This window comes from Hetaerina americana, unplaced genomic scaffold, assembly GCF_022747635.1.
Source record: "Hetaerina americana unplaced genomic scaffold, ioHetAmer1.1.p SCAF_3, whole genome shotgun sequence".
NCBI lineage: Eukaryota > Metazoa > Arthropoda > Insecta > Odonata > Calopterygidae > Hetaerina > Hetaerina americana.
The window spans coordinates 105,824,364-105,842,042 of record NW_027286874.1 but is presented as its reverse complement, the minus strand read 5'-3'; the positions used below and the strand labels follow the sequence as shown (position 1 = coordinate 105,842,042).

General features: G+C 47.2%; 1 protein-coding gene across 1 annotated transcript in view; it reads left to right on the top strand.

Annotated features, from left to right (window-relative positions):
* rdx (BTB/POZ and MATH domain-containing protein rdx) overlaps nucleotides 1–17,679 on the top strand; it is a 111,358-nt gene that overhangs the window by 69,862 nt on the left and 23,817 nt on the right. Inside the window, exon 2 of the mRNA XM_071587350.1 lies at nucleotides 14,900–15,062. Coding sequence (XP_071443451.1) covers nucleotides 14,900–15,062 — 163 coding nt within the window. The remainder of the gene's footprint in view (nucleotides 1–14,899; nucleotides 15,063–17,679) is intronic.

Below are 17,679 nucleotides of genomic sequence, written 5' to 3'. Positions count from 1 at the left end.
GAAAGCCGTGCCAAAGAAGGGTGGGTACGAGGGTCAGGCGAATCCGCGAATAGCCCTAGTTTGCAACAATCATCGGTGCGTGAGAGTTATATAACGATTTAGGGGCATAAAGCGAAATTTTAAGGTTTCAAATCGCACTGAAATCTGCGAGTTTCATATGTGTAGAGGGCGTGGTATCAGCGGGAGTAGAATTTTTTTTTCAAATCTCCGATTGCGCTCCATTAGATTTTTGACGAGTTGATTGGAGATACAAGACTGGAGCTCATCCAGATAAGAAAAAAAGTGAAGAAAATGCGACTCTTTTAGAAATCCACGCTGCTGTCTAGTGTTCGCGTGACAAAGAGAATGGAATTACGTTCTTCATGCATATTAAACCAATCCAATAAAATGGGAGAAAAAAAGTCTCCTTAACTATTATATTTGAAAAGTAGTCCTTCCTTCGCTAAATTCGCAATCGCAACAGGACAGTCATAGTTAAACCTATCCCTTCCTCCCCATTTCCTGCCTTTCCTTCGGCGAACACTTTCCAATCTCCCCCAGAAACTTGATATACCACGGTCGAAGTGGTCGCTCGAAGGCTTCGCATCGGATAAGGATATGTTTGTGCCAGTGTGGCCTTCGTCGGAAGTTTTTGAAAATCGAAAAATCACAATTCCACACTCCGTCCAGGCCCGAAAAAAGTTTTAATTGTAAGGCATACGTGTGATCCTTCCTCGGTTGGTTTTGGCGGTGGGTGGTATAGGAGAGGAGAGGGAGGTCTTTTGCCGACCAACCGCTGGTGTTGTCTCCCGGGAGCATCCTTCGGACCGCCGCCACATCCGTCTCCTTCCGCACTCGTTTCCTCTCTCTTCCCTTCTCGGTTTTGGGGCCATGGGCACCCTCGCTTTCTCTCTCTCTCTCTCTCCACCCCACCAGTCAATATCCCAGCCACCCTTCCTCCCCCTTCCCACATGCACACTGTTTTCTTCTCGGTGTCTCCTTGGATGAGTCCCCCAGCTCGCTCCCAGGGCCCCTCGGCCACCCTTCTTCCTCTCCCATGCACGCTCTTCCCTCTCGTCCACCACCGCAACCCTTCCACATGAATCTGACCACTCCCACCCCACTCCCCCCTTGCCTCTCAAGGCGACGACGATGGTGGATTTGGATTGGCGGAGAGCGTGCGGTTTCCTCCCTCGAGATGAAATTGATATTTCCGGCATTCTCCCGATGCGACCAAATATTTTTTGATCCCTGGTCACGCGTCCGCGCGCATTTGGTACCCGCCTGTGCCTCTCGAGGGTGTCCCACGCTCGCCTTTCGCCCCTCCCCCTCCGTCCCCCTTGTAGTATTTCCCACGCCCCATATCGTCTCATTTCGAAGGATGGGCGAAGGAAATGCTGCCACGGCTCCGATTACACATTCTCGGAGATGGCGTGGTGTGACACGTACACTATTATTTCAGTGGACCAGTCGTGGGGAAATGGGCGCTTCCGTGATGAGGTTTAATATTCGCGGTCCAATGAAAACCCCACCACTCTTATAGGTATTTTCTTCTCGTCGTTATTGAGCGCTTTACCATTACTGACGCAAATTGACGAGAGCTAACTCCCAAGGCGGCCCACCATATTTCAGCTGATTTTGTTTGTATACTACGCAAAAGGCAAGATAATGGTGCGAAAAAAACTTCGCAAACTCTATAGGAGGGCGCGGAGGATATACCAAATCCTGCAGCATGAGCCATGAAGTTCGTCTTGTATGCGTTGTTTGATGAAAGGATTGGACGCAAAACCTCATCGTGATCGGGAATGTTTCAGTCGGAGATGGTCGTGGGGTACTCCGCCGTGCGAATATACCCCGCCTTCCCCTTCCGCTAACTTCTTTCGCCTCGTTTCGCTCGTGCGGCGGCGATAAGGGCAGCTTGGGGCATTTTGGACTCGACGACGCTTAATCCCATTCCTGGATCAAGTCTATTCAAACGGCCCGCGACCAAGTGTGCCACGGACACGCCAAGGTCTCTCTCGCGGGGAGTTGGCAGGTTGCGGGCCGAGGGGTCGAGGCGAGAGGAATAGGAGGAGAGACTGGGACGCTGCCGAGGCAGCTGGCGGCCACCGCAGCGCCGAGTTATCGGCGAAACTGGAAACAATATGAGCGCGTGGCCTCCCCGCGCCTATAGGTTGGGGGGGAGGGAAAGAAGGGCGGGGGGGGGGGGCGGTTGCCAATCGAAGGGATGGCGTAAATTCCCCTGCGGCGGAAATGGTCGCTCACGCAACAAAAGCGTAGGTTGGGTTCGTGCGTCATCTTGTTATGGTCATTGCTGTGTCCTGCCCTTCCTAGCTCGTCTACTCCGGTGTCGGTAGTCGTGGATAAATTAGTTATGTGTTGTACCCACAAAAGTTTAAACTGTTCTGGTCCATCGTGAAGTCACGCCAAGCTTGTGAGTCACGTTGCCTATTCATTCGAAAAATCTTCTCTCATCAGCGACGATCGTTTGACTCTTCGGCAGCATTATGTTTATCCTCTCATTCGAGCTCGTTTCAAAAGCGTGATTTAAATTTTCGGCGCCTAGCAATTGCCAGGTTTTCACTCCTATATTTCTTTTGAGTCCAGTGTCGAAGGGTGGAATGGGTCGTGCTCTTATTTTCGACTTCTGCTTAACTCGCATTAAGAAGAGAGCCCGACCAATTCACAAGCCATCCGCGGGTGTTGCCAATGAACTCAATCAGTTAAGTCACCGAGACGACCTCTTCAACTGTAGCCAGAAACCCCTAAGGATCCCGAGTTCGAATACCTGAGCAAACGGATGATTTTTATGCTGCGGAACTTCTCTAAATTTTCGGTGATTAATTGACTTCCTGGGACTCGCCGCTGCGTGTTCTAGGTGACGACGTCCCGATGAGAGGGTCGGGTGGTTGGGTGGGAGGTCGTAGGGGTGAGAGAAAGGCATGGCCCGACTAAACTACTATATTACAAAGTATATGAGCAACAGCTGTACAACCGGAAGGCATTGCCGATATGGGAGAATACTTTTCTCTCCTTTTTGGCATTTTTTTAAGTTTCACGCTAAACTAGCTGGTCCGTCATATTGTTCTAAGAAATTGAAGCAACATTGTCACCTGACAAATTAGAACGATTTTGCCGAGTTCATAATTGAAATGAAAAGATATGGATGGGTGCTTGAGGTTTAAGGGTGCAGGGTTGTAACGGGAGGGGGGAGAGCAATGTAATGTAATGTGGGGAGTGGATACAGGGAGGGAAGGAAGAGTTGGTGGAGAGTTCCTCCTGCACTCAATGTCCAGGAGTGGAAAATTCGGAGCGCTCCCGGGCGCGTCTTCACCGCGACCCAACGCCAAGAGGCTTTCGCCTCCTTCCCAAGTTTTCCAGTGTCGGGCGTCGTCTTTGCACAATCGACCAAGCTCTCCCGGAAAGACCCACGGCGTTGGGAATTCTGGAAGTGAGACGCGGTCTGCTCTAGTCTGGGTTCCATCTTATATGAAAGATACCCAGCGGCGATACAGTAGTGGATTTTCCTTGTTACAATCGCGCGCATCCCATCCTTTTGGTCAAAAGATTTGAATTCAGGGCCGTCGCGAATATTGTTAAAACTCATGGCATTTTATTAAAACACCTTTTGTTATATTTTTACGATCGAATATTTTGTAAAAAAAATATTATGCGTGTTGTGTTCAATTTGTTCATGGCGGACGGAATTGTTTGCTTTCACCGAGCAATGCCGGGGTGACATAATCACACCGTCGAAGGTGATGCTGTATTTTTTTTTACATTTTTGCAATAGATCAAGTGATGGATATGGTGACACGGCTCTTGCGGCGGGTAAAGGGGGGAAGTCAGGTAGTAGTCTCTTTACGTACATTTCAGGTTGCAACATAACATATAATGAGTCGAAAGAGTTTCGCATATAAGTCTTTCGCATTTTTTTGGTTCCAGGAGTTTTAATTTCGTCGTCCGTGGGATTCAAAAAGGAAAGGAGAATGTGTGAAATGAAACGCGATGGGAGTAATGAGATCGGGCACGTTTAGCTCGTGGTGGCGCGCGATCTTATCTCGAAGCGGCCCGTTTCCCCGTGGTTCTTCCTTATCTTCAGTCGCGTTCTCGGGGGACTAGTCTTTTTTTTTTAATTAATCCGAAAACTCAGTATTAAAGCGGTCAATCGGATGACACATTTCCGTGCGAACTGCCGACTCTGATTGGATTGTGGATTGCGACAATGCTGTGTGCGCCCAGAGGCGGACATTGACACATTTTTTTATTCGATTAAAAAAAATTCCGTTGCCAAGAAAATCATTTTTCCGTCGCCCCTCCCTCCCCTCGGGGGAAATTGGGGAATCAGAGAATTAGAATGCCGACAAACGCTACGAAATAATCGTTAGAAAGACGGCTTGAAGGCCATGAATTCTCTCATGAGGATGGATGTCTGTTGCGATTACTCTATACTATTATGTGAAGAATAAATAGGTAAATTAAGTCGTCGGGGATAGAAGGTGTGGGAATTGAAGTATGTCCAATGTCATCCTCGAGAAAAGAATAGGTTCCCAATCGATAACGGTGTGTGTTATTGTGCTCTCTGGGTGAGTTCTCAACGCCAAATATTTTCCGTGTTTACCGGTGAGGCAAAAGGTCTGACGTAAGTAGGCCTCGAAATTGATTCCTCGGACTTGCTTCGCAGGTATCTGCTGCCCTCCTTCTCCATCGCTGTTTTTATCTGACCCGCAATCAGCTTCTCTCTCTCTCTCTCTCCCTCGCTCCCCTCCCCCTCCCAAACGATTCTCGCCCTTGGGTATTTATGTCGGCTAGCTCGCCTGTCAAGCAGTATCTACCATGGCACTAGATGGCGCGAATCCTTAGATTAAACCCGATTAATATGCACCAACTAACCGCGTACATGCCATCGAACTAAAAACGGAAATAGGTGTGCACTGGTACATGCTATAGGGCTTGCGATCAGTATTAGTAGTAAACCAATCGGTGGAGGTCGTTTTTTGATGGACAAAGGGATAATTAAGTACTTTAATATATGCATCAACGCTGCTACTGCCTTGGATATCTCAAAACGCGGAATTTCACTGAGCCAATCTTCAACTCCATTTACATGCTTCCTGCTTTCCTTCGTTCAAATCCAACATGTGTATTTATTGCGCTTCTCTCCGACTCGCGGATCCAACATCATTCTCCCTTTTGCCGCAACCTTCAGCAGCATTCCACGGTGACTCGAAATCACACTGCGTCAACTTCTCCTCTCTTTGCATTTTTCCTCTTCCCCTCCTCACCCAGCCACTTCGTTTGCTTTCTCCGTCCTTCAAGTCTACATATCAAAACCCTCCTCCTATCTACTATTATTCCCACTTGCTTATTATTTTGTTCGGTCATATCCAACAACCTTCCTTCCTCGATTAATGTTTTAATGGGATAATTAGTTCGGAACCGTCGTCACATTCAGGAATGCCGTAGATTACGCCGCCTGTATTTAATGTTTCTCCCACTTGGGCGTGGTGCCGTTTGGTCTAATAAATACATGATGTATCCTCATCTTGGAGCGACTCAATCGCCGAGTTTGATTCTTCAGTTGTGATGAGGGATCGTTTGACCTCGTTGTTTCTTCCTGTGAAGGAGATAGATCCCTTCAGCAGTGTCCTCTTGGTCGATTTTTCGGTCGGATACGACGCACGGGACTGAGTAGTTGACGACGTGGTTCGGTATTAACACGCTTGGCCATTTTGTTTGAGGGCAGCACACATGTTTTCCCCAATCGAGTATGTACCTTTTTACTCACACGTCCTCGCCCTCTCCTTTGAGCGCAGTACAGTGCAGATGCACTTCCTGCTTCTCCTTTCTCTTTAGCGGCAAGTCGAACTTATTTACCCCCAGATCTAAATATGTGTTTTGCGAATCTGAAAGAAATGTTTGAATTTGTCTCTGGTTGCTTGGGAAATGGAGAGAGAGTTGAACTCAGCTGTTTCAGCTTTCGCTCGGTGAAAATTTTGAATATTCATGATGAGAAAACATTCAAAGGATGATAATTTTCTTTGAAATGGCTCGATTGTTCTGTTTTGTCTGCTTGACCGAATAGGCCAAAGGGAGTTGTTTGCGAGATATGAATTCCATTTGTTAGTCTTAAACAAAAGGTTTTTAATGCATATTGATGCACTTTCTCCGTTGTTTTAAAGCGAATTTGTGCATTTTTTTATGTTTACGCCGTAAAAAAACCGTTCCTCTATTGAACGGTAGAGCTAAGGAGGTGACGGGAATGCCCTTCTCCCCCCACCCCTACCCCCCACTAATCAATCCTCCACCTGTATTTCGAAGCCCCCGGGCAGGCGGGGGTCTGAACGAACGAGAGAGGTCAAAGAAGGTTGACGCTGCAGGCGAAGCATTAATTCATTTTGACGCCATCCTAGAGAGCGGGCCGAGTCGATGCGAGTAAATTAAAAAGGTCAGTTAATGAATGTGGGGGGGGGGGGGTCGCCTAAGAGCGAAAGAATGAGCGAGTCTATATATTCTTGCGTGTATTGGACCGTTGCAATTTTTCCAGTAGCTACTTGCCGAGAGGAGAGAGAGAGACAAGAGCTCGAGCGTAGTGTCTAGAGTTTTCGTCGAGGCCGTCCATCGTCCCCCGGGGAACTTGGGGCAGCGTGGGCGCTCTGTGGGAGTGAGGATGGGTCAGCCTGCCCTCAAAAGAACCCAAGGTCACACCACCCGTAGGGTCCACATCGTTTTCGGTCTCCCCTCTGCGCTGGTAGTGTAGTGGTGTGCCCAGGCGCCTCCCCTAAATGGCTACGCTGATTTTTTTTAATTGTTCAACCCTTCAATCTCCAGAATGGGATCCCACCCCCGGAGTTGATCCCCGGTCTTTGGGTTCCCGAGTTCGAATATTTCGTCCGCTCTCCCGATTGACCCGTCGGAAGAGGAGGAACGAGTTTTGAACGTCGGCGTTTGTCGCAAAGCCTTAACGTGAAACACACCCGCACATATTTATTGATCTTTGCTCTACACCCCAACCCCCTCCACCCCCTCTCTCCCACACCCACCACACGCTGTCCTACGGAACCCCCCCCCTTAGTGACGCCCTTCCTCCCAGCACAACCCGTTCCAGCCATCTCTCCCTCCCTCTCTCTTTCTCTCACAAGTCGTCGACTCCGACCTTGCGCTCATCTCTCCTCTCTCTACACCCTCTCCCCCCACTCCACCCCTCCCCGCACCCACCCACCCACCTCCCCTCTTTGTCTTATTCTCAAGGTCTCCCTCCCTTGATCCCACTCCTCCGCCACCACGTCCAACCTCCCTCCGTCCTTTCTATCGCCTATCTCCATCCACCCTCTCTCCCCCCTTCTATCTCTCCCTCAAGGGACACTACTCTCTGCCCCCAACCCCCACCTTTCCCTCCCCTTCTCGCACAGTCCACGGGCTGGCTTCCTACTCGTCACCGCCTCGAAGGCACGAGAAAGAGAGAGAGACCGAGAGCCCTTTTCTCCTCTCTTCCCCTTCATCGCCTCTCCTCTCGAATTTATCTTCTTTTTTTATCATGAGAATGTAACCCTACCCTTTCCTCCAATATGTGCCCTTCCGGACCATCGCGCTTAAAAGATCCTTTGATTTTGAGGTGTGCCATCAATGGTGTCCTAGACGTCATTTGTTGACCTTAAGGGTTGCCATTGTTGTTGTTGTCGTTGAAACTATCCAACCGGCGTATAATTATCAATTCAGATGTGAATGAGTGATCTTAATCATTGACCGACGACGGATTAATGATTTCAAAATTAAGCTAAATATATCCCCGATGAAACCAGTTCGCCTTTTTTTCATCGGCCGGAGATTTCGTTGGTTACAGCGTTGTCCGTTCTCTGTGGTGTTTGAGGTTGCGCGTTTGTTCAAAAGCGAGGGAATTGAGATATTGCCTTTGGGCTTGGTTGTGTGTGTATGTGTGGACCTCTCCGAGCAGCAATTCGCTTACTTATCCAATTTTAAGTTCCCCTTCCAGTAAGTTCCTCTTCTGGAGTGAGTTCCTCTTCGTTTTTCGTTTATAGAGGATTGGCAGTCGATTTGATAGACCCCTGGACCCCCGATTCTCGCCTCAGGGCATCCTCAGCTTCACCGAAGATGTCATTTTTCATCTTGTAAGAATAGATCCATTCAATCCTGGAGATGCTGCAATCGAGCGGGAACCACTTGAGGAATAATTATATTTACTGTAAGACGCAAATTTATAACTCTGTTACTTTTTATAGCATGATGAGTGGAGTGCCGCAAAGTTTCGGCCTCTACTATCTCTATTGGGATGTTTATGTACGTCGTGCGTTGGATGATTCGTAACTAGTTCACCTTACGCTTGGAACATGCAGTTGCCCCAGCAACGGGAGTTGTTGATTCCTATTATATATCGTTAGTATGCACTCGTTTTTGTTATTGTGGCGTAGGAATTGGACAGCTGTTTCTTGATTTTTTTATTGGCGAATGAGTTGATCTTGTTTTTTGCTGTTCGGTGTTACGAGTTTTTACCTCCTTGCACATTTAATCCGACCGAGAGAAGAGCAGAAATGATGGCGGTGGATACGACTTGGTATGAGATTTCTTATTTACTTTCCATACTGTTAGCGTCAATTTATATTGCGATCCTTCCAGCTAGTCGCATCCCCAAAGGCATCGGAGGGATCAACTGGAAGAACTAAAACACGCCGTTTGACGGTTCGATTAACATCCTGGTGAAATGAATTATTTTTTATGTTCGTGTTATTTTAAAATGGGAGTTGTTGCACACCCTTTTAATCACTGTCGTTATCTTTCTCCTAGTTTCAATGCGACCGGTCAGTTTGTTTTCAGCTTTGGTGTATGAAAAAATTAATTAAGTGAATTAAGGACACGATTTGTATGTGCAGTCAAATCGGGACTCTACTATATTTCACATTATTCGCAGTTAAAATATCTCCTTAATTCTCTTCTAGCTTAGCGTATCATTTAGCTGAAAGAAAAAGTGTGCGCGTGAGGGTTTGTTTGCAAATCATTTTTATTAAACTTGCTTATTTAAGCAATATTTTGTTATGAATACCTTTTCCATTAATAAAATGATTTTGTTCATAAATTGGAACACCCATGAGCGTATATTGCCGAGGAGTAGGGTTTGTTGGTTATTGAGTCTGAGGTGTAGGCCATTTAGACAGGAGGACGCGTTAAAGCATGCCCTCCCTGGAAGCCAAATATTTAACTGCATTATTAATTTAATTTCCCCGCATCCCTGCCGTGGTCTTTTTGTCGGATTACTGTCCGGCGGACGGGTGGTCGAAACGGAGCAGTTATAAAAGGTGCATTTAACGGTTTAAATGTCCGGAGCAGTTATAAAAGGCGCATTTAACGGTTTAAATGTCCTGTCATTTCCTTGCGATTGGTTTTTGGTGTGATGTTCGTATTTAAGTTTGTTTTCAATATACATCCGAGTTGATAACTAAGGCATGTCTCAAGAAGAGTAAGGGAAGTTCATAGGTACAATATTAACCATATTGTCGGATTGGGTAACCCGTGGTCGTGAATATAAATCAGTTGGAATCAGCTTGCCCGTTTATTCTTATTTATTATTATTTAAGAATTATTGAAAGTCTTCTCGAAGTCAGGAGTGCTGTTTGGTGAGCATATTTTATTTTAGTGCGAGAAAGGTTTCGGCCAACGGAAGCAGCATTATAATATTGGTGGTGTACTTGGAGCCCCAGTCTCCTCGCACCCTTTTGACCTCAGTAGTTTGCAGATGGCTCCCGTGTTGGCCAGTTGTCCCGCAAGAAGAGGTGGAGAGCCCTTTGCCCCTTAGTCGGTGCGGGGCAGGGAAGGGGCCGACGACCGTCGGGGCTGATGCAGCCGATTAGCCATCCTGCTGCGTAGCATATATCATCGGTTGGCTTGATTTTGAGTGAGTGCTCGTCGGAAATTAAGAGCAACCGTAAACAATTTTGATGAGGGATTCCAAAGTTCATTGGATAACTTTAATGACGGGTTGAAAAAAAAATAACTCTCTTCAGAATAATAATTTTATAGGATGTCTAGAATTAAAATATTTCCTACCTTCCACTGTGAAGCTTCTCTGTAGACTGCACAAAGGCGTTGTAATTGTAAACACCGTGGATGATCGCCTCACTTTCTTTCCGCCAGCACGTCTCGTCACTGCTTTGAGCCAGCGGATGTAGTTTTTTCGCATATCAAATTCCTCTATGGGAGGAGGGGAGTGTAACCATATTGATTAGGTGCACGAAGGTCATTGAGTCACGTTCAATGTTACGTTCCGCCGTAGTCCCTGCGTTGCATAATTCGTCTTTATATTTTTGACGGACTATGATTGTTTTTTTCACCTGTCAATTCCTTTTGGAAAAACTAACTAATTGAATTGTAAACAATACATTAATCCCGTGTATCGTCTCTCCTCCTCAAATCTTCGTTTCACTCTTGCCCATCGCCGAACCTGTAACTTCATCCTCCTCACCCATCTTTTGTTAGTGAAATATTGCTGTTCCTTTTTTGTGTAATCGACGTTTTCATGACCCCCCCCCACTTCCGCCCAGTCAAATCCGCAATCGAAATTTCGCTTCTCCTCTCGTTTTTGTCTCTGTTCATTGTGTGCGTGGTGTAAGTGCCACATCGACGCATTCCATTTCACTCGAATCCCGTCGAAGGATAAAAAGGGCTAACTATTGAGAATATTACGGCAATCCGCCTAACTAATGGTTTCACTTTCGACTCCTCGGGGCGTTTTCGATGAATCGAGGCTCTCTGCCCGGTATTCAGCCCGTCGTGAATCGATCTTTTCCTTCGAGATCCTCATCGCCCCCCCCCCCCTTCCTACCCGGATGATAATTCTTCCCCCGCTCCCCCGACCGCTGGCGTGGCGTCCTCCCTTCTCCCACCCATCCCCTCCCACCCACTCCCCCCCAACCAGCACGTGCCCGTCTCCCTCCCTTCTCTTTCCTCCCCTCCTTCACCCCACGCACCCCCGTCAAATCCTCTCTCTCCCCTTTTCTTTCGCCCTCCCTCCCGCCGCCCTTGTATCTCTCTTCCCCCCTCTAATTTTAGCCCCATCCAGGGGCACCAACCCCTATGCGTTGGGTTGGCTGCGTGGTCTGTTGCTCCTAGCAGCAGTCGCGCCCCCCCTCTCCATCCTGAAAGAATTGCGTTCCTGACCCTCGAAGGCCACGGCATTTTAAAATATCTCGCGTTCGTTCGTTCCTTTCCACTAATTTGAAATCGTCGGTCGGAGTGTGCGAGACTTGGGCATTCATTGATTGGTCATCGACGACGCCGGCCGTTTAAACGGCTCAATCTGTATTAAGTTTGAGGGTTTTATTGTCGGTAAGGGTGTTTGTTGTTCTGTAGATACATCGCTCGTTATCTAGTCCGTATTTTTTTTTAATGTCTCATCATCTAAAGTTCCCCATTCCTAATTGAATTAGCCTCCGTACGTCGTACCATTTCGGTCAGGTTTGAGACCTTTCAATCGGCGGTCCACCCTTAAAAACGTCGGATGGTACGCTTATACCGTTGAATAGTAGCAAGGTGTGTGTACGCACGTCTCTGTGCCTGCTTTGGACCACGCCCCGTAACGAGGGACTGCTCTTGATCGAAGTTGGTTTCATTCATACCCATGTGTTCGGGATCATTCGATTTCATGAGGTTTAAAAAAATCCTATTTTATCTCTCTCATTTAGGGATACGTATCAATGAGAAAATGAAAGTGCATGTACATAGTAATTGACTTTTTGTTCAAAAGGTTATCTCTGGGAGGGTGGTGTCAGGCAGATTAACTCGGACTTGAAATTTCCGGAATTTTTATTAGCGTAATAGTGAAAGGGGCGAGGGGCCTTCGTGCTCCCACGAATATTTTCGTCTGAGAATGTTGATATCCAAGAAGAGAATGGATCAGTTTTTAGAAGGACGTCGAGTTGTGTCCAATGTGTGCGCGAGTCCAGTGAACGAGGAGAACACGGAACGTGATCTCGGTGGAGTCTCCCAACTCTCTTTTTTCTTCTCAGGGTCTCGCCACTCACACGGGCACATTGGACATGTCTGTTTGTTTCTATCGCTTCGGCTCAAATGTTTACAACGGCGGACTGGGAAACCAGCGAATCACGGAAGCTTGGCGTGAGCCATTTTTGAGATAAACGAAGTAAAATATATATTAACCGATCAGTGCGAAAGAGTGGTTCTTGTAGAAATAAATCGTGGTATTTTTGTTGTGACGGGTGTTTCTCCTCAATAGTTGTCATAGGTTTCGCCTGCAGAGGGAATGGATCTGCCCTCCTTTACCGATGTGTGAATTTCATTCGCCTTTGGTCTTATTATTGGGTGAACTCTACCACCATCGCCTGCCAAAGTCATCTTCGGGTTGATAAATTTTGTCAGGGGGTGGCAAAGTTCGCCTGATTTCCCTAATAATTTTCTAGTTCACTGTCGAATTTGGATATCTCGGGATTTTCGAAAAATGTATGGAGAAATATCCAATGAAGAAGAAAGTTATGTCTTAAACAAGAAGGAACTCTGCGATAGTTTTGGTGTGAGGTTGAGCGTGATAGCAATTAGATGGCATTCCTAATTAATTCATTAGACACACTTTCTCCCCTTCCCCATCATTTTCTTTGGTGCACGTACACACCGCATTTGCCCTAGGTGGATTGCAGGGAATGCATAAGTGGCGGTTTAGGGAAGCGCCGAGAGGTTACCAATTGCGGAAATGCCCTGAGAAATTGATTCGACTATCAGAAGCGAGAATTTAAGCTGCGATTACCGCGGTGGCCGGGAACTTTTAAAAATAGTGTTTCCTCTACTCTCGTTGCCCCATCGCCTGCCTCGGATTGCGAGTTTCTTTTTTTTTAATTTGTGTGTGCGGACGGCGTTCGTCATTTGAATCATCCGCCGGCGGCGACATTAGCGCAGGGAATGATTCATCCGCGTCTCCTCCTCCTCCTCTCCGTCCACCGCGAATCCTCGGGTGTTTAAAAACCCTATATTGATTCTCCGAAACTTACTTATATTTTTCAGTCCGCGATGTCCCTGTGGGGGCATTTGATCATTTTTTTGTCCCTGTGGTATTTCGGGTGACCGGTTTAGTTTTTTTTTCACTTCATCGTTCGGGTAATTACTGTTCGATACGATTCCAGCCTCGCGCCACTTAACCGTCGTGCCCATTTCCACATCGCGAGGTTTTCGTACTGACTTGAGAGAACTTGAGTGTGTGTCCGTCGATCTGACAGAGGGACAGACAAAGTGAAACTTCGTAGCGTGGTCATCAAAATTTCTACTGAGAGCGAAGTCTTGTTCGTGGAGAATTCGTTTTCTCCCTCGCGTCGAAGACAACGGTGGCGTTATTTCTCTTGGCTCCTTAAACTAACGGGTACTTTCCTTCGGCTTATCTACTTTCTAATTCTTCACACTCAGTTCTATCGGAATTGTTGCGTGAGGAAAGCGAATCTCGGGTTCCTTACCAGGGAACTTAAACTTATAAGCTGCATAAGTAACACAAGTTTTCCCGTTCCTAATTTCAATTACCAAAATGAATACGCACAAACATAATCTTGTTTTGCGACCCCTTGCCTTGTTTTGTGCGTGTTCTGCGTACGAAACAGGTGACAGCTAAAACTGGCGTAGGAGCTGGGCGATTGTACGAAAAATTCATGACTCATATATATGATCATTTCACTGTGTATGGTAGGCATATTAGCATTGTATAACTCTTGAGGAATGAGATGGAAACTTATGTTTATTCTTGTTAATTTCCAAAAGGAAAGTATAAAAATGGCAAACAAATTGTTTTCACCGCAGATTTCTATATTACTTGTGATTTTATGCGAACCATACTTAGTGTATCAACATTTTTTGTCAGACGGTGGTATCTACAGTTTTTGGTAATACTCCGTATAAATACCATTTCTTTTCCCGTCAGACTTCAAATACCTGCGGTTGCTTCATTCTTTAAATCACTCCTGGTTTGTTTGGAGTGACTACTTCCGAATCGTTGCGTTTCCCTCGAATCGTACCCTTTACAAGCACTTCAGAACCATACATGATTGAGCTTGCATACCCCGTTCGAATCACTTCTGAGGAATTCATGTTGTGCCGTCTCGCCCTGGATGTTGTGGAGTTGGGGAAGGTGGGATTCGACCTCGGATCACTTGGAAAGAATCAATGGTCATTGCATTAGTCGGCGTCGTGGGCCTCGTCCTCCCAACTATCCTGTCTCGTTAGACTTTTGATTCTTTTTAAGTGCTAGGAGAAAATAAGTCACCCTGAATTACTCCCAAATTCCCAAAACAACAATCTATCCACAAATTGACATTTTTTATAAAAAAAAACCTTTTACCATTAAATGGTTTGGTTGGGTGGACTGACACTTTATTTTTTTAATCCCTGACATCGGTTATATCTTTTTTTTCTTTTTGCACATTTTATGTTTTTTTTTGGTCACGCTTTCATTTGACTTTTTTGTTTGTTCTTTTTTTTGTGTAAAACTCACAAGCTGGTAGACTGTTTCCTTTTTTTGTTGTTTTTTTTTGTTGGTATTATTTTGTTTGCTTAGACAATCAAAATCCGCCAATCAATCGTGAACACGCACTCATGGCTCCCACCCCCCTCTCTCTCTCCCCTTCCCCACCCCGCTCCCTAAACGAACACACCTCCTGCCACACGCCAATCTCTCTCTTTGTAGCAGCGACCCCAGAGAATCTTTGTGGGACCCATCGCTGCTCCTCCAGCTCCGGCAACCGTCGTCGCGGCAGCCGTCGTGCCCCCCTCCCCAGCTGCCTCCTCCTCCCCCCTCTCCTCAGCAGCAGCAGCAGCAGGTGGCGCCCCCACAGCAGGCGCCTCCCCCTCCCCCCCCGTCTTCCTCCTCGTCGCCTCCCGCGCCGTCTCACGCCTGCCCCCCACCCTCCTCCGCCCGCAGGCTACCCGTGGTGAGCGACTGCACCACGCCCCCGCAGTCGGCGGCGAGGGCCTCGTCTGCCGCCAGCCACTCGACCGGAAGCGGGATGGCCGTCTCTCGGGTGCCCAGTCCGCCGCCCCCGGAGGCCAACACGCCCGTCGCCGAGAACTGGTGCTACACGCAGGTAAGGACTTACTTCTTTCTTATGCACGCCCCAGTGGTCGCCCGACCCCAGGCGGAGCCTGCAACACCGTGGGCCTGACCTTTTTTTGGTCAACTCGAGGGAGTGGGCACTGGGTGGGGACGAGTGCGTTTTAAAGTGCAGATTGCTGGCCTCTGTCTGACGTCAATGCCATCTACTTCCTCGAGATTAATTTAAAAAAAAGGGGTCCACTCCAAATTTACATTGATGTTGCTCGGCCTTGCTGGGCAAAAACCTCCTTCGACAGAATCCCTGCATGTTTATCATGAAAACCGCCGCTGGTTGGGTGGTCCAGTTCTGGTTATTTCGAGGATTTCCTGTTGAAGGAATTAGTAACCGATTTTGAGAAAATTTTTCCCTTTTCTTTTTAATGCTTTGCATCCTCGCAGGAAAGCCTTAAGCGTGTACCTTCAACGTAGTTGACTTTCAATCGACTGGCATGTGTGTCAAGGGTTAAAAAATAACATTTTTACCGAGCGGTTACTAATTTGTTTGCCTCCCAAAGAACCAGGCTGGGACCACTTTAAGGTCTTGATTTAAGAGAGGGCATGGATGGATTGTGAATTAATTACGTTGTTAGAAATACCGTTTTAATAATGCATTTCCTTCGTGCAGTGCTGATGTGGTGATAGTTGTATCAGCATTGATAAACACGATAATCTTGAACTTTGAGTATCCTTCACTCTTTTTTTTTTGTTCAAGGATACTATCTTTGATGGTTTTGTTGGACCCATCCTGTTGTGCCCATTCAATGTTATTTTCGCGTAGTGCTACTGATAATGAATTTCATTTGTGCGTGTTTTCGTGTACTCAAGAGGTGGGCCTATGTTATAATTATATTAGGCTGAGGTGATGCTGGTAGCGAAGGAGAAATTGGATCACAACATTCGCATCCTTTTTTGTTTGTGGAGAACTATCAATCGAGCGAAACCGTTCTCGTAATATAATTGTCTGGTATAGTATCTTGCCAATGGATGCTCTGTTTAACGGAAAGTTAGGTGCAAGTGCTTAGAACTTCGAACTCAAAATGTCTGTCTGTGGTAATCTAGCTATAATGTATATAGCGGCGTCAATAAACAGCATATTTAAATTAAAACGAGATGTCATCATTCCGAACAAAAATTCTCTAAATTCCAAAGAAACTGCGGGAGATGCCGCAGCAGTAACTTTTAACGGAGGCATCCGCTAATATGTATTTCAATGCGAAAATTTCAAAAAAATAAAAATGTCAGAGTTTAAGAGGACGCCTCGTTAGCTTTACTGGACCGGCCGGACATTCCTGGGGTCCGGGCTCGAATCCCGGTCAAGGTGAATGATTTTTACGCTCTGAATTAAAAATTCTCTATTTTCTTGTATTGGAAAAAAATAATTACAGGGATTTCTCTCCTGAAATCCTATCAAATGTTTCAAAATGTCAAATGGAAAAAATATGAGATGCAAAAGATGAAAAAAAAAACATGAGAGAGTCCTCCGGGTGAAGAAGGTTGATCATTGCAATTGCTCATCTCGCTTTGCGTATGCTTTCGCCCAAGTAGGTTAGAAGCGAACTTCTTTTTACTTCTTTGCCTTCGCCGTTCTTTCCACGAGGGGTGGGCGATTGTGTGGCAGGGGGTGCGTGTGGGGCAGAGGCTAGTCCGTTGACGCATTCTCCGGATATAGTGGGAATGAAAGTAGAAATTGGTGGTGGTCCCACGTAGGCCGATATTCCTGAGCGAGTGTCATTGGAAAAGGCGTTATTTCGGGTGTATGTCTTGGGCGTTATGGGGTCGCTCAGCGGGAATCACTTCGTTCGAGAATTCGAAGATCTCTCCCGTGGTCGGCGCACGTGTCGTGTCGTCATGCGGACGGCGCTGATGCATTTCCCGTGAGGATGGAGTGCAACAGTCGTCTCGATGATCAACGGGTTGGTGGTAACAACAGCGCGCACCACCAACGAAGAGAGTCGATACGATATGAGGATCCAATCGAAAAGTCGGTGCCATGTGTATGGGATGAGAATGAATGTGAACGAAAGAAAAGATTATGCGGGAGAGGAGAGGGGATCGAGACAGTCCGCGAGAGGGCGGCCGAGTAATCCGGAGCCAATCGGACCGATGGCCGAGGGATCCGGGAGTGGGGCGACGCCGCTTGCGAGTCCAAGAACATCAAAGCAGTTCGGATTTCGAGCACCAGGAGTGTGAAACCAGAGGCGACTCGGGGGGGTTGTAGCCCGTATTCCTTTTTTAGACCCCTCGCACCTTAAACTACAGTTGGGAACAGGGGCATCCTCGATTGAACCATCGCGGCCAACGTTAACCAATATTTTGTGTGGAGTCCACGCACCGATGACCCCAAAAGGCGGCGTGACCTCCTCCTCTTGATGACGAAAGCAGCACTCTTCGGTGGTGGTGACCGTGCTAACCTTAGCCCCTTCCCTGATGTCGGGCCGCAGGTGTCCGCGGGGAGAAGAAGCGCGTCTCCCCGCTCACCAAATCCACGGGTCCGAACTCGGTCAGTCGAGCCTTATGGGTGTGGAACACGGCGTGCTGGAGGGGAAATCAATCCCGGGGATGCGAGGGATGAGCGGGCGCGTGATAGGCGACCGGTCGGCCGATGAATG